The following is a 22,056-nucleotide window of genomic DNA, read 5'->3' on the forward strand; positions in this document are numbered from 1 at the left end:
CCTGCCATTCAGAGGGATTTACACTTGCCAGAGGACTAGGTCAACAGGAACATCATGAAATTCAGTCAGGACAAATAGAGAGTTCTTTATCTCAGATGGACTGACCCCCAGGGCTTGGTTAGCAAGCTAAAAAGGACATGGGAGGCTTGGGGCAGGCTGAACAGGAGTCCATGGTAAACTCTGGCACCAGTGAAAGTGCATCAGACTGGATCAACAGGAGAACAGATGGCAGATCAAGGGAACTGATTACTCTGTTTTACTCAGCACTCATTAGACCACAGCTGGCATAGTGGGTTCTGTCTTGAGTCTCCCAGTACAAGAAAACTGCTAATAAATGTGAACAATTCCATTGGAGGGTCAGCAGGATGGCTGGAGGTTGAAGCATGAGAATTGTGAGGAGAGGCTGAGACACTGGGGTTTATTCAGCCTATGGAAGAGAACAGCAATTTTCCAGTTCCTAAGAGTAGGTTACTGAGAAGACAGGGCTGGGCTCTCTGCCAAAGAATGAGAGACGAAGGCTATAAATGAATAGGGGAGGTGCTGGCTAGATAGAAGGGGGAAAAAAATGACACTTCGGGAATAATTACCCCAGAGGGGTTGTGCGGTCCCCACAAGGGGGATTTTAAGACCTGACTGGATAATGACATAAGCAACCTGGGACCCCTCCAAAGTCCCTTCCATTCTGAATTATTTTATGGTAACTCTCAGGATGGATCTTCTCCATCTTCTTTGTAGAATTTCCTCCATGTAACACAGTTCCTATCAGTCTATGTATTTGAAGTCCATGTATATGCTACCATTCGTCCCACAGACCAGGAAAACTATATAAAAGGTTGCCCCCCCGAGTTTTAACTAAACAAGATCTAAGACTATTTGAGCAAGAACAACACTAGACAAGATGAGACAATTTTTTTTATTGTTTTAGTACGAGTGAATAGATTAAGAGATCTGAAATGTTGTAAAGCAATATACATACTGAATAAATAATATGCACAGGAGAGTCATGTCTACATTATAACACTGGCTAGTATTCAGAATACTTCAAATAAATCCAGTGACATTGGATAAAGTCCATAAAAATGCTATCCTGTCTTCCCTTGTATGAAATTGTTCAAGTATAAAAAAAATCCAATACAGTGTAAAATATTAAATTCCATTTCAGTCAAGAATAAAAATTGCAAGTATTGTAGTTTCACAGGACAATGTAAAGCAGCATTTTCTAGCAAAGGGAAAAATAGTCAGTCTACATACAGATGAGTGAGAAAACGGCACTAATGTATTTGAGAGGTCTACATGAATTAACTAGTAGAGGGAAAAAGAATGAACTAGCAATGTTTTATGTAAAAACCTAAAAAAGTGTTAATTTAAGAGTACCCTCATACAGTGCACATACTGAAATTAAATAAATCCAAGTCAACATCCTTAGTTAATTAGGTTAATATTTAATATGCTACATCTAAACCTACTAAATAATTTATACCATGAGATGAATACATAATTTTACAGTGTCACATCTAAAGTCGCTTTCTTCAGAGCGCAGCATAGTAGAACTTTCAAAATAAATATTTCTTTTTAAATAGCATAACAATTAAGGCACAGTATAAATCACATACCATTAACCCTTCAAGAACTGCAGTCTTGGTAACAAAAAGTCGCCTTGTGTACTGTATGTTTGCTAATAAATACTTTAAATATAATCCTGAAATAGATATTAAAATTGTACAAATGGTTTCAGAAAAGAAAATTCCCTTACAACAGTTCTTAAAGGTTTTAATTCTTTAGGCTTCTTCCTGCCTTTATTCACAAGTTACGAATAGATGCAATAAACAGAAAGAGAAGGCTGTTGTAGTAAAAGGGCTGATCCTATTTTAGAATCAGAATAGCTGACACCAGCAGTTAAAGTTTCCCAAAAGTGAAACGGGATGGGGCGAGGGATTAGGATGTGACAAGCTCATCACATGAGCACGAGTGATGTGTTCTGTCCAGAACTGTCTGTGTTATTGATTGTCTCTACAGCTGTTGCACCCCTTACTTCCACATCACTTGCTCCATAGTTCCACTCATCCAGAGGACAGAGAAGAAAATAACTTTGGTGCCTGTCCGCCATCTTACTATCCGGCCATCTTCCTTGGGTTGTTTGATGCCTGTGAGCGAGACAGTGAGAAGGTACTATCTCACGAAGACAACTTTTGAAAGCTAGAAAGGACAATCAATGCTTTAAGTTCGTTTCCTCTTAAAATGGATAGAGATTACATATTGCTGACTCAGTTTTTTTCCCTGGTTCAAACTTTTCAAATACCATTTTCTTACTTATAAAAGGCAGTTTTGCTTCCCTGATACTGTAAAGAGTACACCTTTGCTTTTTTTGGTTCTTGTTTGTTTGTTTGAAAATATGAAGTCCCATTGCTACTCCTGCCACTCTTCCATGACAGTACAGTATTTTCCCCCCCATTTTCTTCTGCCTTGATACTTGAAACTAGACATGCCGCACTACCCCTCCCTTCTAACAACATGATTTGGATGCATACTGTATGAAAACAGTGGAATAAAAGTCTTTAGTTTCGCAATAGCATCGCTTTCCTTAAAGCTCCTTTAGTTAATATCAATTGTCTCTGTTAACTACTTATACTGGAAGGCTGAAGAGAGGAAGAGAAAGAGCGAGCTTCCTTCAGGAGTCCATCTGCTATTGCATGCGGTCTGTCTGCAGCTGTTGGGGCTGGTACTGGCCAAAAGCCGCAGCGGCTGCCGCGGCGGTCCCGGGCGCTGCCGCGGTGATGGGCTGCTGCACCGCGTAGCCATAGCCCCCCGCTGCCACGTATCCAGCAGCAGCAGCCGGAGAGGCGGCGTACGGGTACTGCTCATAGGCGGCTGCGGCGGCCGAGTACTGGGCATACGCAGCTCCGGTGTAGTCAATGTAGGGCGTAGTGGAAGCAGCGGCTGCTGCAGGCTGGACATGGGGAATTACCACTCCGGGCTGCACAAAAGCCTGTGGATAGACATAGTGAGCGGGTATCCTGTTGAAAGATGGGAGAGGGAGTTGAAGTTGGTACGCGAGTCAGCGCCTAAGCGTCACATCCATACTCCGAACTAAAACAAACTCAATTTAGTTGTTGTTATGTGCATAGGGTTGCCACAATAACTAGACTCAATGGGCCAACTGTCAGCTCACTGGCCCGAAGAGATGCATCGCTCCAAAGCACAGCGTTATAGCTGAGTTGAATCAGAGTGTTCAGTGTTGCTTCAGGATAGTGTCTTTAACGCCATGACAGTCTTCAGAAGAGCCAGCATTACTGATGTCAGTTTTAGGACAACTTTGAAGAACTAAGCTTGATTATTTCATCTGGAAAATTGCAGTACTGGTTTTTCAAATAACCTGTAAGTCATCTTTATTACCCTGCTTCTCTCTTAACTACTTGACTCTTAGTAAAATTATTTCCTGCAATGCTTTTATTAGTAGTAACTGAGCAGTTTGACAGTATCACTATAATGAATGTGACAACAGCCAGTAAGGCAACAAAATGGTTGAACCCTGACTTTATGTAAAGACTTTCCAGGGAGCAGGGGAGTGTATTGTGGCAACCCTACTTAAGTTGCTATGCAGACTCAGCACACATTAATTTCTCTGCAACCTCAGTCACCCTTATTAAAAATAAGAAAAAAAAACCAACACAGGCGACAAAGGAGTTTAAATAGAGTTCACAAGTGTGGTAAACACAGCAAGAATCACACTTTCCAAACGAACGATAGTGCAGCTCACTCCGTCACAAGAGGGAAGCTACCACTGAGGGGAAGCTACATAGATGCTATTAAAATCCATAACAGTGATTCCTAAGTACATGTGCATCACACTTTTATAAAAATTTGTAAGGACACAAGGGTCAAACCTGTTTGCTTATCAGGTCACTGATGTCCTGTTTTGTGCCAGCTTGTTTATTTCTATGCAAGACATACAGCATAGAGTTTTTTGGGAGGTGGGCATAAGATGAAGTCTAAATAGATCTGGTGCTTAACAAAAGCAAAACCCCCACAAATTTACAGCTTAAGAAATAGCCATTCTGAACAGATCAATACACAGTTTCCCATCTTCTTCACAAAACTTGCTTCCTTGTCTTATTTATTTAGCCCTTCAGTTTTGAAAATTGGTCATATCATTGTCTTAGCACACAAATCTACATACAAGTTAATCTCACAGCTGTATTTTATCATATAATATGATTTAAAAATATATATATACTCAATATAAATCTCATTTTACATTCATAACTCTATCTTGCATCTGGATTTCCGGAGAAGTCCTACATATATGTATCTCCTTTCCAGCCAATGAATCTTTATAAATCCATGAAAAACCACTTGTGCAGATTTACTACTATTTCATACTGAACTTTACCTTTAGAGACAACTCCAAACACTGCACCAACCTTTTAGCATACTTTAAGCACAGATGCAAATCGTGATGCTAAAAACTGTCCTCTTTTCTCCAAATTCCAGATCTACTTGAAAGGGTTTATTGAGGGTTTTTTTGTTTCATTTTTAAAATAACTTTAAGACGTACTTAAATGGTCAACAAGGAAACGTTTCAATCAGAAGGGACACTGTCAACTGGAATCATAGCAAAACATAGTTTAAAATAAGTGATAAGCTTTAGAACAGCTTAGTTTTCTTTTTAAGAAAAAAAGAGCTCAGTTGATTGTATAAGGAATATTAGCAGATAGAAATGTTCAGCTGTCGTGTTTAAGACACGAACACCACAATCATAAAAACCCAACATGTCAATGAAATTATTTTTCTACTGTGTGGAAAAAGGAAAATAATTAAAAAAAAAAGAGCGATAAATAGGGAGGGATTGGGAAGGGAAAGAAAACAGAAAACAAAACCATAAGTTGGGTTTTTAACACTCACCTAATTTATGAAGTGATTAGCCAGAAGTGCATTTGAAGCATACTTAAGCTGGCTCTGTGCATTTAAATATACATCATTACCTGAGCTCTCCATAGAAAATGGATGAGCATACACAAGCGTTTTGTATTGGTCACCAACCAAGTACAATCCTAATAAAAATAACACCATGTTTTTTAAGTATTAAGGAAAGAGATATAAAACCAAATTTGAAGTCACCAAGAACAACTTCTGCAGCACATCGAAGGAATCTTTACATACAGTACTTATGAAAGAGAGTAATTCTAACAGAAGAGACAGTAAGCAAGCTTATCAGACTCTTTGTGTTGACTTGAAACGACATTACTAAGATTTTCTGAAGACATTAGGACACTGCCACCTCCGTGAACAAGACAGAAAGATACATGTGCTTCCACTTAAACTCTTGTGACTTGTTTTATTTAAGCCAAGAAACTAACAGGTGGTGAAGTTATGAAACATTATCTGTTTGCCACATCTTACTCTACAATAAACATAAACCCTGTGCAGGCTCCTCTCCACCATGCCATTTCACACATGATGACTGACAGCATAAGCTGCAGTGGGGCTATTTTTGATCATCTGTCATGCTACAACTGTTTTGAGTCGAGTAAAATGGCTTTATATGGCCAAAGTAAATTTCTACCTACTGCAGAGGCCAGGACATGAAGATCTCAGCCATTCAGAACCCAACTGCTTTTCAAAAGCTGAAAAAGCAATTCCCAGTTACACTGGAAATCCTTAGTATCCTTAATTTTAAATAAAAAGCTGCTGCTTTACTTTTGAGAGTACTAGTGTGAGAAATGCACATGATTTAAGCTCTCTTTCCTAGCAGTAGATTTTATTTTGGAATGTCTATTTACTGTTTTACATTTTTGCAATAAAAAAAAGGGGAAGGCGTGCTTAACTTTAGCAGTAACTGCGGCTTTGAGATATTCAAAATTCAATGACATATACCCCTGCCACATGCCTTAAGACCTTCATTGTTGTTATAACAGAAGATTTATGTTTAACTAAGACCTCCAAAATAATCCTATAAGCAATAATAAAGTGAATGCTAATTGTTTCAAAGGAAAGAAGGGACTTTTTAGACTAATGCAGAGAGCTGTGAAATATAGAAATTCAGCAGTAGTAGCACATCTTTGACTCACAGCATTACATTCTTGTGAAAGTATATATTTAACTTGGAACAAAATGTTTTGCTTTGGCCATGGTATGGCATTGTCTGGTTTTGAAGGCATAATTAAAGAGTAGATTTTCAGCAACGAACAGCTTTCCTTTAAACAAAAATAGGTTACCTAAATATTAAGACATACAAGACCCTTACTGTGCTTCCTTTTCTCTGAGAACCATAAGGAGGACATAGCAGGCTAACTTTTGAGTGTTCCGGCTTCATTCCCTCTTTTCAGATTATCCTAAATCTAGTATTATACAAGTCATTTGATCACAAACTCGAGAGGGGGCTTTTCCTTCTCTCTTTAAAAAGGCAGAATTGCCTAACTCTTGGAATATCAGGCAGGTAGTATCAGCTAACCATTTGATAATTAACTTAGTAATTTTGGATTTAACTCTGGTCTTACCGAAAACAGTGGGAATGTTTTCATTTTGATCGAAGCACAAGTTTTAGACAGGAAGGAAAGGAACAGAAAATCTCTACAACAGTTATGTCCTACACCAATACCTCTGTATAACCCCAAATTTTCCCACCAATATGAAAATAGAAATTCCATAAGCAAACCAAGAAAAGCTATCTTAGGAAGCAAAGTCATCTTCCCCCTCCATAAATTCCTGTTGAATTCAGAGATAATATTTTAATAAACAATCCTGAAAACAAAGCTTTATAAATAACCAGTCCTGTGATCAAACAGCTTTATGAAACACACCAACAGTAAGATAGATGCTGAATGCAAAAAGTAGGAAGAAATGTTATTTGGTGGATGAACTGATCTCCTCAGTACTGAATAAAGAAAAGTTCCCTGACTTTTCAAAGTGCGTCATGCATTGAAGCTAATCTAGTTTCTGTCTCCTTCCACCACAATAATGTTGTAGTTAAGTCAGAATATTGAACTTCTGCATTTTCTCAGTAAAAGCAACATAATGTAATCCAATTATTTTCAGTTTTTTATTTGATAGCTGGGAAAGCATATGTTGTGGATGCCCCATCCCTGGATGTATTCAAGGCCTGGCCAGATGGAGCAACAAGGTCTAGTGAAAGGTGTCCCTGTCCACAGCAACGGGGTTGGAACTAAACAATCTTTAAAGTCCCTTCCAACCCAGGCCATTCTATGACTCTGTGATTCTACAACACTGCTGACCATACCAAAATGCAGCAGTACCTTGCTAATTTGCACTCTGTTAGGAAAAGAGCCAACAAAACAAAACACAACCACGAAACATTTGAAGCTTTTGTGTATGGATTAGCAGAGTATTGATAGTGAATCACCACTACAACTGATTTTACGCAGCGTATTAGTAAAGTGTACTTAAAAAGTGAAACTGTGCAAAGAAAGGCTTTCAGGCTGTATTTCAGTGCAACCCATATAGAAAGCTCTAAGAGTGAACTCCTAACAGAAGCAGATTTGAGTAAGCACTGAAGCATCCCCTCTTACTGTCATGGAATATTGTGAATGAAGATGTTCATTCATCCTAGTGAATGCTGTTCTTAATCTCAACTACATACTTCAGAAAAGGTACAGGTCACTGGAAATTCTGAGAAGGAAGCAGGATTAGTAATCTCCGTTGTTTGCACATCATAAAAGAAAGGCAAGAGCCTAGGATCAAAAATGACCAATTTCATATATACATGACCCTACGACCAACATTTCTCCAGACTTATGTCCAGTGCATTAGAAATAAAACCCTATTCATTCTGCTGGAAGGATTTCCCTGGCCTACACGTGGTTTACATGATCTGGGTAAGTAAAGCAAGAAAAGAGCCCTACATTTGCACAGTCCTTTAAGCAAGGGATTGCCACAGGTCCTCCTTTTCTGTTGTGCTCAGCAAATACTCAGTCTCTTCACAGCTGATCCCTGTGCAATCCACTTGTTCCTCTTTGCAACAAGTACTTTAACTGCTCTGGAGACAAGGCGTTCTGCCTCCTGCCTACCTTAGCACAGGCATCACAAACTGATCATGGCATATGCATTGTCACCTCCTCACACTTCAAAGAAGTGAGCAAAATATAGTGGAGGATAATCATGAGAAGGAAAAAAAAACGACAAAGTTTGTTACAGTCTCCCCACTCTCAGAAGAATCAACACTCTCTTTTAAAATTACATGAAATTTCTAAGAAAACGTTGTCCTGTGGTTTTCAGGATAGGAACTAGTTCCTACCATTTTGACAAATCAAACTATCGATAAGCTATTGGTGCTTAATAACGGATAGGTAAGATAATCTCAAGCTATTCTAATCAAATAAACATTTGTGACACAGTTTCCCTACTTTATTGTTAGCTTAGCAAAATGCACTATTTTGCAACGGGTTTCTCAGTCAGTGTGCATTAGTGAAGTGACACTCTATGGAAAACTTAATGCAGACTTCACCTCCTAATTATATGCCTATAGGAAGCAAGAGTTAGATCTACTTAGGAATAGTACATTCAAGTACAGGAGAAATGCGCTAGATATTAAAGAAGGATTGAAGGAAAAACTCTCCAAATTAGAAAGCCCAAATGGACGCACATCGTTAATAGGGAGCTCCACACCCCTCCCGAGAACAAAGCCCCCCAAAAATTATGAACATGCAAGCAATACGATGATTTACTTAAAAATCAAGAAGTCACACAATTTAGCACTCACTACAAAATGTGGTTAAAAAAAGTCACAGGCTACAGCTTGAAAGCAAGGAAAAAAAAAAGGCCCTTTGCTCCCCATGGCAAAGTCACTCCTCAACAACAAAACCAAAATTAAAAAGACCCCCCCAAAAAAACTTTCACTACAGCTCTTTCAAATAAATAAAAGCACACAGTTTAGCTATCAACACCACTTCATTACTGTAATAAATAAAAAAAAAGCACACGGAGGTCTATTGACTATATGAAGAAAAACATACATGCATCGTTAATCACCATTTTAGCTTGTTTGTGTTTGAGTCTACTGGTTACAGAGTTTAATTCCAAACAGAACTATTCCACCTCTTATCATCATATCCTTCTGATCAGTTATCTTAACTGTAAACGATCCCTGTCAGATTAGAAAGAGATAAATAACATTGAGTCAAGCTGAAAAAAGAGAAACGGGGCACAGCAATCTTGCATCAAGTCATACCTCCTTGTTTTTTTATAGAGTCATATGGGACTGGACTGCTTAGTCGGAAGGGCCACGTCCCACACAACTTGACTCAGCTGCGGCATTTAGAACATGACCGACAAGGTGAGTGCATTTATGGGTATATATTTATAAATCTGAGAACTTCAACACTGCTGGCCAGTTTTAAGGATGCTACTGCAAGAGGCCTTCAACGATCATACTTTTTCTTTCCTTTTAAAAAAAAAAAAAAAGAGATTTTTTTCTCCCCTGGTTGAGGTCCCATTGAACAGACTTACCCGAAAGGTCTCTGTATGAGAGCTGGATGAAGCTGCTGGACACCAAAGGCAAAACCTACCAACAAAAACACATCACATTCTCTGTATGGGTGTTCTTTTGGCCATTTATTTATGCTATGTACATATACACACGCACACAAATGCAGAGCAAGAGCCTTCACTAACAGCCTCCAGGAACAACATCTGAAAGGCTGTAGAACCAAAAATTAGAAAGCAAAATGGATCAGTCCACACACACACAGAGAACTTAAACCAGTAAAGTGCACACTCTCCTAGAGATGTTTAGGAGAATAACTTTTTCTAAACTAGCACAGGTTTTCATTCACATTTCACTTTGTGCCCCATTCTGGTCCCTAACTTTAACCTCCGAAGGATTATATGGTATTTCCTATTCATTAGTGTATTTGTGTACTTTCTAGAGACTTAAAATTTGAGCCATCTCTGCTCATGAGGTTTTAGCATGGGGGGGTCAAATCCCGACTTCAGTTCTTCAGACACCCAAACATAAACCCTGTCTTTCCTTGGCGGGCACTTAATTACTCAGACAAGTGTTCCTCGAGCTAAACATGGGGGAACTCACAGCAGCTTCCTTTAGAGCACAAATGTGCTCACACTCCACACTCCTCTCGCTCTTACTGCAAAGCAGCAGTTTGGGAAGAGCTAGGACATCAGATTGGCTCAGATGTGGTCTTAGGAAGAGCCATTTCATTTTAAAGTCTGCATAATAGCTCCCATCTGTTTGAAGAGTTTGCATTAAGATACTGTTTGTATTAATAAGACCGCACACATTGGAAGCAATTCATTCCTAGGCCAATCTTACCCTGCAACGATACTGTAAATGGTCAGCGCCACCACATTCCCAGCAGCAGGAATAACCAATGAAGTGTTTGAGCTGTGGAAGTCTTCCTGGGGAACTGCAGATACTTTATCTCTGATTGCTTTTGGTTTTTAAATAAGGCACACGCACAAAATAGCCAAAAAGTTACTACCTGCTGCATTTAAAAGTCCAAATCAAAGCACGCCCAGCTGTGCACGTACTTCAGAAACGTGGAGGGCAGCACTACCTTTCGTAAAGTTTTGCTCTTCAGAAACCTGAGGTACGGAGAGTAAAGCCATTCGGGGCCGCTTCCTCACCTGGCTGCATTATCCGCGGCTTGGCACCCAGGTACGCCAGGTTCACGTTGGCTTTCCTCCCATCGATGATGGGGTTGGGGTCCTTACAAGCCCTTTCGGCAGCAGCTCTGTCAGCCATGGTGACCTTAAGGGGCGATGCTGCGCATTAGATCCCTTTCCGCGGGGAAGGAGAAGCCTCTCGCCCACAGCAGCGACTCGGTTGCCCCCCGGGGCGGCCAGGGGGGTCCCCATCCGAACCCCGGCCCCGGCCCGCCCGCCTTGCGGAGCGGGGCTCCGGGCGCCGCGGCGGGCGCAGGGCGGAGGGCGCGGGCCGAGCTCCGCCGCCGGCAGATAAACCCCGGCGCGGCCGTATCAGCGAGCAACAGGCGCGCTGGCGGCGCTGCGAGGAATTGGGCAATTCCCCCCCTCAATCTCCTTTTTCAGTAATACCCCCCTCCCGCCTCTATCCAAACTCTCCAGCAGGGAGAAGGGAAAAAAAAAAAAAAAAAAAAAAAAAAAAAAGAGAAAAGCAAAAAGCCGGACGCCCGGCACCCCCTCCCGCCCCCCGAGCTCTTACAGCGTCCCCCGCGGAAGATTCCCCGCTATGCCCCCGCCACCGCCCACCTGCCCCCGCCGCCCCCCGCCCTGCCCCGCGCCCCGGCACTTACAAAGCCGTATCCCCGGGACTTGCCCGTCTGCCGGTCGGTGATGACCACCGCCTCCTCGATGTCCCCGAAGACCTCGAAGTACTTGCGCAGGCTGGAGTCGGTGGTGTGGTAGGGCAAGCCCCCGACGAAGATCTTGGTGTAAGTGGTGTCCTTCTGCGTCGTGTGCATCTTCCGCCCGGCCCTGCGCGCCGCGCCGCGATCTGCACCCACGCGTGGCCGCCGGGGCGTGCGGGTGCTGGGCGGCGAGACCCGCTTCCAGACTCAGCCCCGCTCTTTTTTTTGCCTTTTTATTATTTTTTTCTCCTCTCTTCCCCCGCCCCCCCGTTTTCCCCCCGCCACCCAGCTACAATGCAATTCCCTTTTGCCTTTGCAGACCCAGCTTCTTCCTCCTCTTTCACGAGCGGAGCCCCGCAGCCTCCGGCGGTTTTGAGGTAGGTATCGGCGAAAGGAGGAGGGGAGGCCGGGCAGCAGCCAGCCTGGCGGCCGTAGCGCTGAAAACGAGCAGAAGCAGCAGCTGAAAGACGAGCGCAGGGCCTGGGCTCTAGCAACTGAGTGGCCTTCCCCCCTAAAAGCCACCGGGTCGGGCACTCTCGGTTCCTCCTCCTCCTCCTCGCAGGGGCGGGGACGGCGGCGGGGCGGACCCCGCGCTCGGCCGCGGCGCTGCCGGGGCTCACACACAGCTGTTGGCAACAGCTGGATGCCCCCCGTGCGGCGGCAGCCGGCCCTCGGGGCCGCCGGGCGAAGGGGCTGCCTCAGGGGTGCCTCGCGGGGAGGCTCGGTGCCTCCCAGGCAGGATTCCTGCAAATAGCAAGTGTCAGCAGACAGAGTCCGGTGGGGTCAGCGCTGCCCGGCCGGCCGGGGAGCCCGCGGGCAGAGCCGGCTCACTGGTGGCTGGCGGTCCTCTAATGCTTCGATTAGAGCCCGAAGGCTTGTGGTCAAACCCCCGCCACTCTCACTTACCTGTCTCTCCAGGCTAACAAAGCTACGGTGCTGCAACACTTCCACGACTGTTGTGGTCGAGGTGGTGCTGGTGGTGCTGGTGGTTGTGGGACTTGCTGTTGGTTTGGTCGCAAGGTGAAAAAAGAAATGGTAAAGCTGCTTCCCTTGTTTTTCTCTTCTCTTGCTGCCTCTGCCCAATGCTGGGACTGGGAAGGACAAAGGGGAACAAAAAGAAAGGAATGTCTGTGTGACATGAAGAGGCAGAGGACTGTGGGAGTTGGGGGGAAGGGAGACTCACAAGGAGACAGGAACGATGGGAGGAAGGTTAAAGACTGGGGAAAACAGATGTGCATACGTGTATAGACTTTTAAACCACTCCCTTTTGGTCCCAAAGTCTTGATAAGTACTGGTATCTCTTTTTCCTCTGTCTCCTTCTTCCTATGTCTGTTAGGCTTTTCCCTATGAAGTCCCTTTCTCCCTCAGGAGAAAGAGAAATGCATCAGTTGCAGAAGGGACTTTTACAAAGTTCCTCAGCCCTTCCAGTGCCATTGTCCTAGTCCTAATGGCGTATACAATACTGGGCCATGCTGTCACTAAACCTTACTTGATCCTTCAGACTCTCCAGGTTAAATTTGGTTTAATATGTTAGGACTAACTCAGGTGAAGTCTAGCAATCCTAACAGGATGAGGCATATGTTGCTTTTCAGCTGAAATTATGACAAGCCCTTAACCTTGACCTGAATCCAGTTAGGTCAGCTAACTCTGTCCCAAAAGTTCTCCCATCATGGCTCTCATGTTGATCTGGAACATTGTGTTAAACCTGACACTCCAGCCACTTCTGTTCCAAGGGCTAATCGTAACTGTAAACTCTGGCCCAGTGACCTGACTTAAATACGAGCCCAACTAAAGGTGTCAGTGCTCAGCAGAGCCCTGCAGCACACAACCTGCTTAGGAGTGCACTTAACTTCTCAGACCCTTGTGGACCTGAAAGATGAACTTCACCTAAAACCAAACATAGTCCATCCCATCATGTTTCTGTTCCCTTGTTGTACCCAGAACTCCTGTGTTTCCTGTGGCATCCGCAGAAAGGGTGAGTTAGCCTGGTTTTGCAGGCATTACACAAACTCCTGTATTAAGGCCAGAAAAGCAACACTTGGCTATCTCAGGACTAGTTGCAGGTGTATTTAGGAGTTCATCTTTTTCAGCCCAAGTGGAAGACTGATGACTTTGACAGACCTAAACCCTAGTCTTTTGGTCTAACAGCAACAGCAGGTCTTCCAGGATCCAGAAACAAAACCTAACTTTCCACATCTATATCCCAACAAAGGACAAACTTCTTGCATTTAGGTAGGGTTTGTCATGCAGCCCTTGCTTTTACTGCTGTGATTCAAAGTATCTACAGTACAGTTTTCAAGCTACTCTGACAGGCTAACATGTCCTCCTGTGTAAAACCAGAAGTGACTCTGGCCATTAACAGATCAAAATATATCCTGTAAGCTATGCTACAATTGTTCTACTACTGTATTAGCATTCTAAGTTTAAGATGGCACTCCCAGTGAAATTCAGGAATAAATACAGTTCTCCAGTTCATTCATTCCTCTAACCCAGCTGTATCACTAGCACTATCACAAGAAGAGAACCCCTACTATTGAAGGATAACCCCCCCAAAACTCAGTTTTACCTGTCATCCCTGCTAGCATCAGACGTTCTTCTGCTTTGATAGTCCTGACAGAATCTAGGGTACAATTTTCCAGCCTTAAGATTCCTAGGAATTCTGGTCTAAGTCCCAGAGAAGTGATACCTCGCTATTCTGCTATTCCATGTAATCCACTGTCAACACAAGCCTTTTTTTTTGCATGGTATAACCTATGAAAAATAAACACAGGTCTCCAGCTCTTGGACAGATGATCTATATCTAATGACCAAATTGGGGCAGATTTGTTACTACCAGCACTAGCCTATATATTACTTCAGCAGCCTGCAGAAATAAAAATATTTTCCAACTGTATCTCAATCTTAATCATCACTTTAGGTTTACCCAAGGAGAGGTGACCTCTATCATATGGAAATTAATTAAAGACCATTTGAACACTTCAGTGTTCAGGAATATATTGTATACTTCTCTTGTATACTGTATGTTAATGCCAGATCTTGGCCTAGTCTTAACCCAAAAAAGGTGATCACAAATACCCCAGGGGAGTGGTTCTTTCAGATGACACCCATTTTGGATATGTTCTGACCTCATTAGGGCTTGTATCTTTGTGCTAGGGATGTCAGTGGACAACTTCACCAATGTCATTTTCCCAATTGCTTGAGATAATATGTATTTTGTGTTTTGAGATGGATCAGCAAGATTACTTACTGCTAGGGATCTGGTTGTGGCTTTGGAATGCGAGTGTGGAAGAAAGAAATGTATTCCTGTATGCTGCAAATTTTGCAGTAGTGATGCCACTGGCGAGAGTGTGACAGTTCGGGAAAGCAGTGAGAACATGTGGAAAGAGGAGTGTAGAGGTAGGGCATTCCTGGGAGAGATGTGAAACTGAGGTTCCTAAACCCATGGAAATTTGGAAATTGAACCAGTGTCACCCATGTTCTGGTAAGTAACACAAAGAGTAGACCACAGTAAAACCCAAGAGCAGTATTGTAGGCAGCTGTTTTGGCATTTTTAGGATCTCAGTTTTGAATCAAGGTAGAATGTAGGTCCTGTTAAACTCTTTTATATTGCTGTGAGTCTCTCCTAGGTATGGAGGTATTGTTGCTGAAGGCTATTGTAGCTGACAATTACCTTCTATGTAATTTTAATGGTTTTAAAATATATATCTGAAGCCATACATTACGAAGTGGTCTAATGTTTCTTTTGGAACCTTGTAACCTGGCTTAATGGGAGGAAATCCCAAAACCTATCAGTTACAATTAATTGTCTTTTACTCAGAGATTTTGTGTTTTTGCTGTTGAGGCAAGATAGAATAGACAGCTCTCCAGTTTACCAAATGTTACCACTGACTGGTATCAGAGTAACTGTAATATCATGCTTTTTATTTATTTATGAGCACCATATGCCAGTCATGTCGGAAACCAATGGATGGTATGTGTTCATTCATTAGGTTTCTGAAAACAACAAAGACCCGTGATTGTATTGCACACCAGTCGTTCTTGCTAATGCTTTATTTCAGTAAATAATAGTCATCCTTTGAACATTCAGTACACCATCAACTATACACGGTTGGAATTCCTCTCTGTGTATACATACACATATACCTACACACACATTTTATTTGCTAACACGGTTACTAGAATGCTAGGGGCCTAAAACTCCATGATTTTTTAGGTAGGGCTAAAGATAAAAGTAATTATTTTTCTGTTAACCTTAGTAAGACCATCATTTTGGTCAGTGAGACATTTCTACTGAAATTCCATAATGCCATAGCTCTGTGAAAGCATTTGGCTAATAACATTAGGCATGGCTTTGTCTGCTAATCTGTGCACTTCCACCAACCACATCCCATTCCAGAGAGGAGCAGAATGTCTAACCTCTGCTCTGCTCAGCGTATATTACATGGCAATAGTCTGACTTTGTCTGGGGAAGCATAAAATACAGTAGTAGGTAGTGCACTCACGTTCCAACAGATCATAGCGTGAGAAACTTGGAAATCTCATCATCTTCTCACTCTTCTTGTTGATGTACAATCTTTATCTATGATTAGTTCTTGAATTGTGAATTTCTGCTAAAAGTTTCCTAACTGGGGAAGCTTCCACCACCTCTCTCCTGATAGTGTCCCCATTATAACAGATTTCGTCATAGCAGTCTTTTTTGCCCTGAAACCTATTAATATTACTGTATTCCAAAATCCCTTTTCTTATAGTATCTGAGCTCCAAGCTGCATGATCTTCAAGTATGGTAACCTCCTTATTACCAATTAAATCACCAAATGTAGACCACCAAGAGTGGTTTCTGATGGGAATATTCTTCCCTCTAAAGGGCAGTGGAAGAGGTGATGCAGAATTTCAGTGATTCAGCAAACTAAATTCAAAGCTTGTGAAACTTTAGATTTTAAACACATTGCCTATATATAGGAAAATAACAGACATGTCAGGTGAAGCAGGGGTGAACGGTAAGTGTACCCAGAAGGCTGAATGTGTCCATAAAGGTTACAATGAGCACATGATGTTTGTAGGGGAACACATGAAAAAGGTGTGGCAGGAAAAAAGCCGAGGGAAAGGGTTTATGAATACCAATCATGAGTGCTATACTGAATAGTGCTGCCCAGTGCTAGAACAGGTCAGAAAGCAGAATGAGGCTAATGCCTGGCATGAACTGAAGTTGTCCTATGATGCCATAGCAGAGAAAACGCTGATGCCAAAAGCTGAACCTGCCAAATCACAAAGCTTCCACACCCACCACGTGGCACACTCAGAGTCAGAACAATGATTCTTAATGTTGACAGCAAGCAAGGCAGTTGTGCAGGGGAAGGAAAATATGTGGATTTGAACACTGGCTGAAGCTTAGAAGTTGTAGTGTGAAACACCAGACTCTCATACTTACCTGTCCTGGTCACAAGCAACTGAGACAGAGATCTAACAAATTTGCAAAATCCCATTGGTGTTGTTCTGTGTGGCATAACAGCTGAATAACTGTCTGCTAAGCACACTCCTGTGCATCTTTAAAATGTTGTACACCCACCCCCACTGTGATACCTGATGGGAAAACCAGTGCTCAGAGCTGTCTGCTGAGGCATACGCACGTAGCCTGGGCTGATACAACCACGTAATTCATTGCTTGCTTGTATTTTGTATGGAAAACAAGAAGTCTTGGTATGAAGAATATTGTTGAGAAAAAATTCTCAAACAGTTTAAACTGGCGGAGCACTGCTAAAAGCAAAGAAACTAAACCAAGTTGAATGAGGGTACATCTGGCCTGCAGTCAAATAAGCAGGGGAAAAAAAAAGGAAACAGAAATATGGGTATGCTGGTGAAAGAGCCACTGAACCCTAGTCAGTTATTATTACAAGAGATTAAAGTGACAGTCGACAAGATGTATGCTAGACATTAGCCTTAGAGAACAGTGCACATCTGTTAGTGGAAGTAGGTTAGTAGAAAAGAAAGGAAAAGAAATGTAGATAGGTGGATAGAAATGCAGAGAAGAGCTCATTCAAACACACTTCAGCCCCTTAGTCCCTAGTGAGAAACTGACTGCCTCTCAGATGAATACCGCAGTATTGCAGCTCTGGATTCAGGAATTGCCTTCTCAGTGGCCTCGTGCACTCTCAGCCCTCCAGAGGAGTGACTTGTGCTTTCCTGTCAGAGAGCTGGAAGGTTCTAATTTATGGCCAGAAGACACCACATTGTCATTTGTCAAATTCAACTCAATCCGATACCTTTTTTTTTTTTTTAAAGACTTAGCTCTTCTTGCCTTTTCCTGGGGAAACTGAGTTTGCAAGAAAATTTGCTTTCATCTCATTGCTGAAGCAATTAAAGCAGAGTCCAAAACATTCTCTTGACTACTTTTTCATTAAGAGAAAAAGTAGTGTCTTTTCACACAGTGTCTTTTGCTAGGGATGTGGAGGAGTTCTTCATGCCGTGACTTAGACAATCCAGACTTCCTTTGCAAGGGCTGAAGAGAGCATTTAGGAGGGAAGATGGACTTTAGCCAGAGGTCATCCCATTTATGTGCTGTCCTCTCTCTGGATAGACAGTATATTGCCAGTCTTATCTGTAATGTGCTCGTGAGTTGTGTTGTAGGAGTATGTGTCTTGTTTACTAGTTCAACTGTTTTCTGATCCAAAGATATCATATGTTGCTGTCAAGTATTTTTAGTCTGAGCTTCTTAATATCCAGTTTACTTTGCAGTCTTGGTTTCTTCAACTAAAAATAGCTCCAAGACAACAGTAACTTTCAGGTGGTTCCACTTGTTGGATTAGACATGATTTGTTAAAAAAAGTAGCAGCATGTGATTGTTGTACGGTGCTTTCATTCCAGAAGGATCCTGGAGAGATTTACTAGCCTGCACTGAGTCTTACCACCTGCTGCTGTGGTACAGCAAGTGCTTCTCTGTGACACAGCATTCCTCGTCTTCAAGGACTGTCAGAGGACATTATATTTGCTGGTTCAGAGAGTTTTTCTTGTGTTTGTTTTTTTATTTTGTTTTGTTTGTTTGTTTTGTTTTGTTGTTTTTGAGTTTTGTGTTTGGTTGAGGTTTTTTTTTGGTAGGTAGAATGAGGTAAATTAGAATTTGGCCCGAACAGTAAAGTGGAATAAACCTCCATTTGAGAAAGATCATGGAGGCTTTCTTCACACCCCTCCAAAAGGTCAGGATCTCTGTAGTATGATCGCTTGGTAAGGTGACACCTGCAGGTATACAGCACTTCTCCCATCTTCCTGTGATATCCGAACAGAAGTGACTCAGAAGGGAGGAGGTCTCTCTGCACTGAATCACCATTGCTTTCTGTATTTGTCCTACAAATTTAAAAGCCAAAATCTGTTAAAAATTGTGTTTAACCTGTAAGATCCTAGCCCTCAAGGCTACTGCTTCAAAACTATGCAGCAGGTCGTTTTTTTGTTGTTTTGTTTTGCAGTACGAGTGGAAGTTTGAGCATGTTACCACTTGAGCAGTGGGAGTTTCATCAATCTAGCATCTACATACTCATTGCTGCAACCCAGTGAGGTTTCTAAGCATTCTTATGGCCTTTATTGTCCTCAGTTGGAAAAGGCGTGACTTTTGCCTTTAAAAAGAAGTAAAATACCCAACCAACCAAACTTAGGCTTTGTCATGAGAATAAAAATAGTACTGTTTGGCTGGTTTGTCATGTTTGTCCCTTAGTCTTAAGTTTCACGGTTCATATAAGGTGTGAGTTTATGAAGTAGGACACAGAAGACGCGTCGTGCTCTAACGCCTCCATTTTCACCTCTGGAAAGAACCTTTGCTAAGAAACTACAGCTGTGAGTGTGTTAACAGAAAACATATCACATTGTCCTTTAATTAGCTATGTAAAAGGATGAAATCAGATTTAACTCTACTGAAGAATTCTCATGGCTTTGAAAAACAGACCCTGTCAACATGAAACAACCAAAATTTTATACTAATTGCACATAAGGATCAGGTACAGTGCTTGGATTTCCTAAGTAACAAAATGTAGACTATATTTTCAGACATAAGATAAGCATCCTGCCTACCCAATTAGCATTTATCAAGGTCTGTTAATTTTCACTGAGGTTTATTAATTCTTTTAAAATTGGAGTCCAAGCAGTAATTTCTCTGAGATTTGTTCATTTTACCAAGATCTGTTACGGAGTACAGCAAAGTGAGGCAAGCAAGAATCAGCCCACTTGCTGAACTGATCTTGCACATTTGCCTTTCCACTAGGAACTGCAAGTAGGTTGCCATGCACTGTTTCCCTAGGGGATTTGAAAAAAGGTAAGAATATTAGATCTGCTGCAGGAGGGTGTCTGGGACATTAGTGAGGTCTACACAAAAAGGGTTTGCTGTCTGATTTGTACATATTCTGCCATTTGAATAAACCTGGACTAAGCAGGATTGCCTCACTTCAAAGCACAATAGTCATTTAGGGGCATAAAATGTGATATCATTAAATCAAAATTAGGAGAAGAAATTGGGTTCCTGGACATTGATGAACAGGATTTTGCTATACTGGCTTGCTGTTTACTGTAATACACAGAATGTCATGCATTCCATATTAAAAGCAGGTGTACAACATGAAATAATGACACACCAAAATCTTCATAATAAAGTGTATTTTTTTTAACCTCCGTGGGAAAATCCTTGGTTATTTCAGCCTATCAGCTGTTTCCTTGGTACTTATTTTTCTCCTTTCATCTTTGAAACTCAATAAGGAAATAAAATACCAACATAAATAAATGAAGAAGAAGGTTTCTCAACACCAATAAGCTAGACAAAAGAAACAGAACACTAGAGAATGTTTACTTATTCATGACATCTTCATGAATGCCATTCTTTGGAGGGAATGGGAGATTTTTGTTCATGTTTGACTCTCAAGAGTGTTAACGGGTTTTATTAAAATGGAGTGAAGGGGCAGTTAGTTTGAGAGAAACAGACACCCTAAATGCAACCAGGTTAGAAGTTCATGTGAAATACTAGTGAGTAAGGAGAATCATTTAAAGTTTATATTATATGAAGGGGGATGGAAATATATTTTCATAGTCTTATTTAAGGGGAGGAAAGGCTGCATAGTTGTGTGGAAGTACATTTTGTTCTGGGGGATTTGTTCTGTTCTCTTACCTATTCTGTAACAGAGTCCTGTGTAAGTTTAGTAGTTTGGTCTGTGCTGTCATCCTAATAGGCATCTTCTTGAACATGTGAAAAGGCTCCTTGAAAATAACAAAATTCCTTCTAATGAATTCAGTACATGCATGAGTGTTTTCAAGATTTCAGAGTATCTCTGTGGTTCAGATACATACCGCCTGTCTCTCTTTGGGACTGTTTTGAGTTAGCGTGTAGTACAGGCAGTTTTGGCTTGGGCTTTCTTTGTACTGCTGTGACTCTGGACGTGTCAGGAAAACAGTCCTAAAAGTGAAATTTAGTCATTATGCAAGACTTTTCTCATCTGACTTACTGAGAAGTGACAGAGAAGTATGAGAAGACAGAAGCAGGGAAAAACAACCCCCTGGACGGGCAAGGTTATAAATTAAAATTTTAGATCAGCCCTCAGCACATGAAATTTCTCAGAGCCCCATTTTTGCAATATGCTGTGTAACTTCTCTTACCACAGAAGTTTAGGGACTCAACTTGTGTCTAGCCATCTTAAAGTCTGCATGTAGCAAAAACACCATTCCTCAAATCGGACTCAAGAATACAGTCACTAGAGCCTGTTTGCTGTTTGTATGGTCTGTCTAATGTCATTTCAAGTTATTTGATAATAGTTCTTAAAATGCTGGCGATTTCCAAGCTGTTAGGCAAATGAGGCTTAGAAGAATTAACATATATATATATATATATATGTATGTGTATATATATATATATGGCACAATACAGAGCAATATATGGGCTTTTCGTTAAGTGTTTTTTTGATAGAAATTTTTCTATCCCCAGGGCTCCTTTGCATTTATTTACATTTTCATTATTCTTTTTGAAACAGCATGTGCATTAGAAAACAAATGTCAGATAACTCTGCATTGCAGAGTTGTCACCCCATTTAACAAACAGCCACGTTGGGAATGGGTGTACCCTCCCAATGTAACCATAAAACAGCTCAGGTTTTATTAACTCCTTACTCATGCACGAGGGGGATGTGAAGTTATTCTTTAATATAGGACAAGTCTGGTAGCATTTAATTTTACCAGGAATATTTGCTTTAAAACACTGTATTAATAAAGAAGATAATATTATGCCAAAAATCCATCTGTAGGCTCCCAGAGCAGCCTGGGCTAATGGGCTGCTACTGCTGCTGCTGTGAGTGCCAATGTGGGTGAGAGGTCCTTAGTTTCCTTTGCTCTCTTTGCTGTCCCCAGAAGGTGACTTGTGCCAGGAGGGTCTTGAAAGCTAAAGATCAGAGGGAGAATAGTCATGTCATCTCCAAGTACTTTGTTACTGATTTCCTAACTTACCTTATTTCAGCTATAGCTCCTTTGCTAGTGTGAATTTCTTGGGTCGAAATAGAGAAGAAAAAAAAACCCAAAGCTTGCACGTCAGAGGCTGCCTGAGCATTTCCTTTGGTTTTGGTTTGGGTTGTGTGCCTGTCTTGCATAAACAGAGCTCTCTTCTCCAAAATATCACATGAAAATTATAATCAATCAATCAATCAATCAATCAATCAATCAATCTGCACTGGAGAGGAACCCAAATCTAAAACCTCACATCTAAATTGTCACAGGTAACTGTGAAGAGACAACTTAATTGTTA

At 41.6% G+C, this 22,056-nt stretch overlaps 1 protein-coding gene across 2 annotated transcripts; it reads right to left on the minus strand.

Moving 5' to 3' along the window:
* Window positions 1–897: 897 nt before the first annotated feature.
* RBM24 (RNA binding motif protein 24) lies at window positions 898–11,835 on the minus strand. Of its 2 annotated transcripts, XM_017808571.1 has the most exons (4): window positions 11,244–11,835; window positions 10,597–10,720; window positions 9,463–9,517; window positions 898–3,014 (listed from the first exon to the last, which is right to left on the minus strand). In XM_017808571.1, the coding sequence occupies exons 1-4, from the start codon at window positions 11,409–11,411 to the stop codon at window positions 2,684–2,686; spliced, it is 678 nt and encodes a 225-aa protein (XP_017664060.1). In that variant the 5' UTR covers window positions 11,412–11,835; the 3' UTR covers window positions 898–2,683. The 2 variants fall into 2 exon arrangements, 1 of the variants encoding a protein (XP_017664060.1); XR_001873795.1 differs by lacking the exons at window positions 898–3,014; window positions 10,597–10,720; window positions 11,244–11,835 and adding an exon at window positions 3,021–9,100 and having other exon boundaries at window positions 9,463–10,589.
* Window positions 11,836–22,056: the final 10,221 nt, after the last annotated feature.

The sequence above is a fragment of the Lepidothrix coronata genome, unplaced genomic scaffold, assembly GCF_001604755.1.
Source record: "Lepidothrix coronata isolate B3197 unplaced genomic scaffold, Lepidothrix_coronata-1.0 Scaffold23, whole genome shotgun sequence".
Lineage (NCBI taxonomy): Eukaryota > Metazoa > Chordata > Aves > Passeriformes > Pipridae > Lepidothrix > Lepidothrix coronata.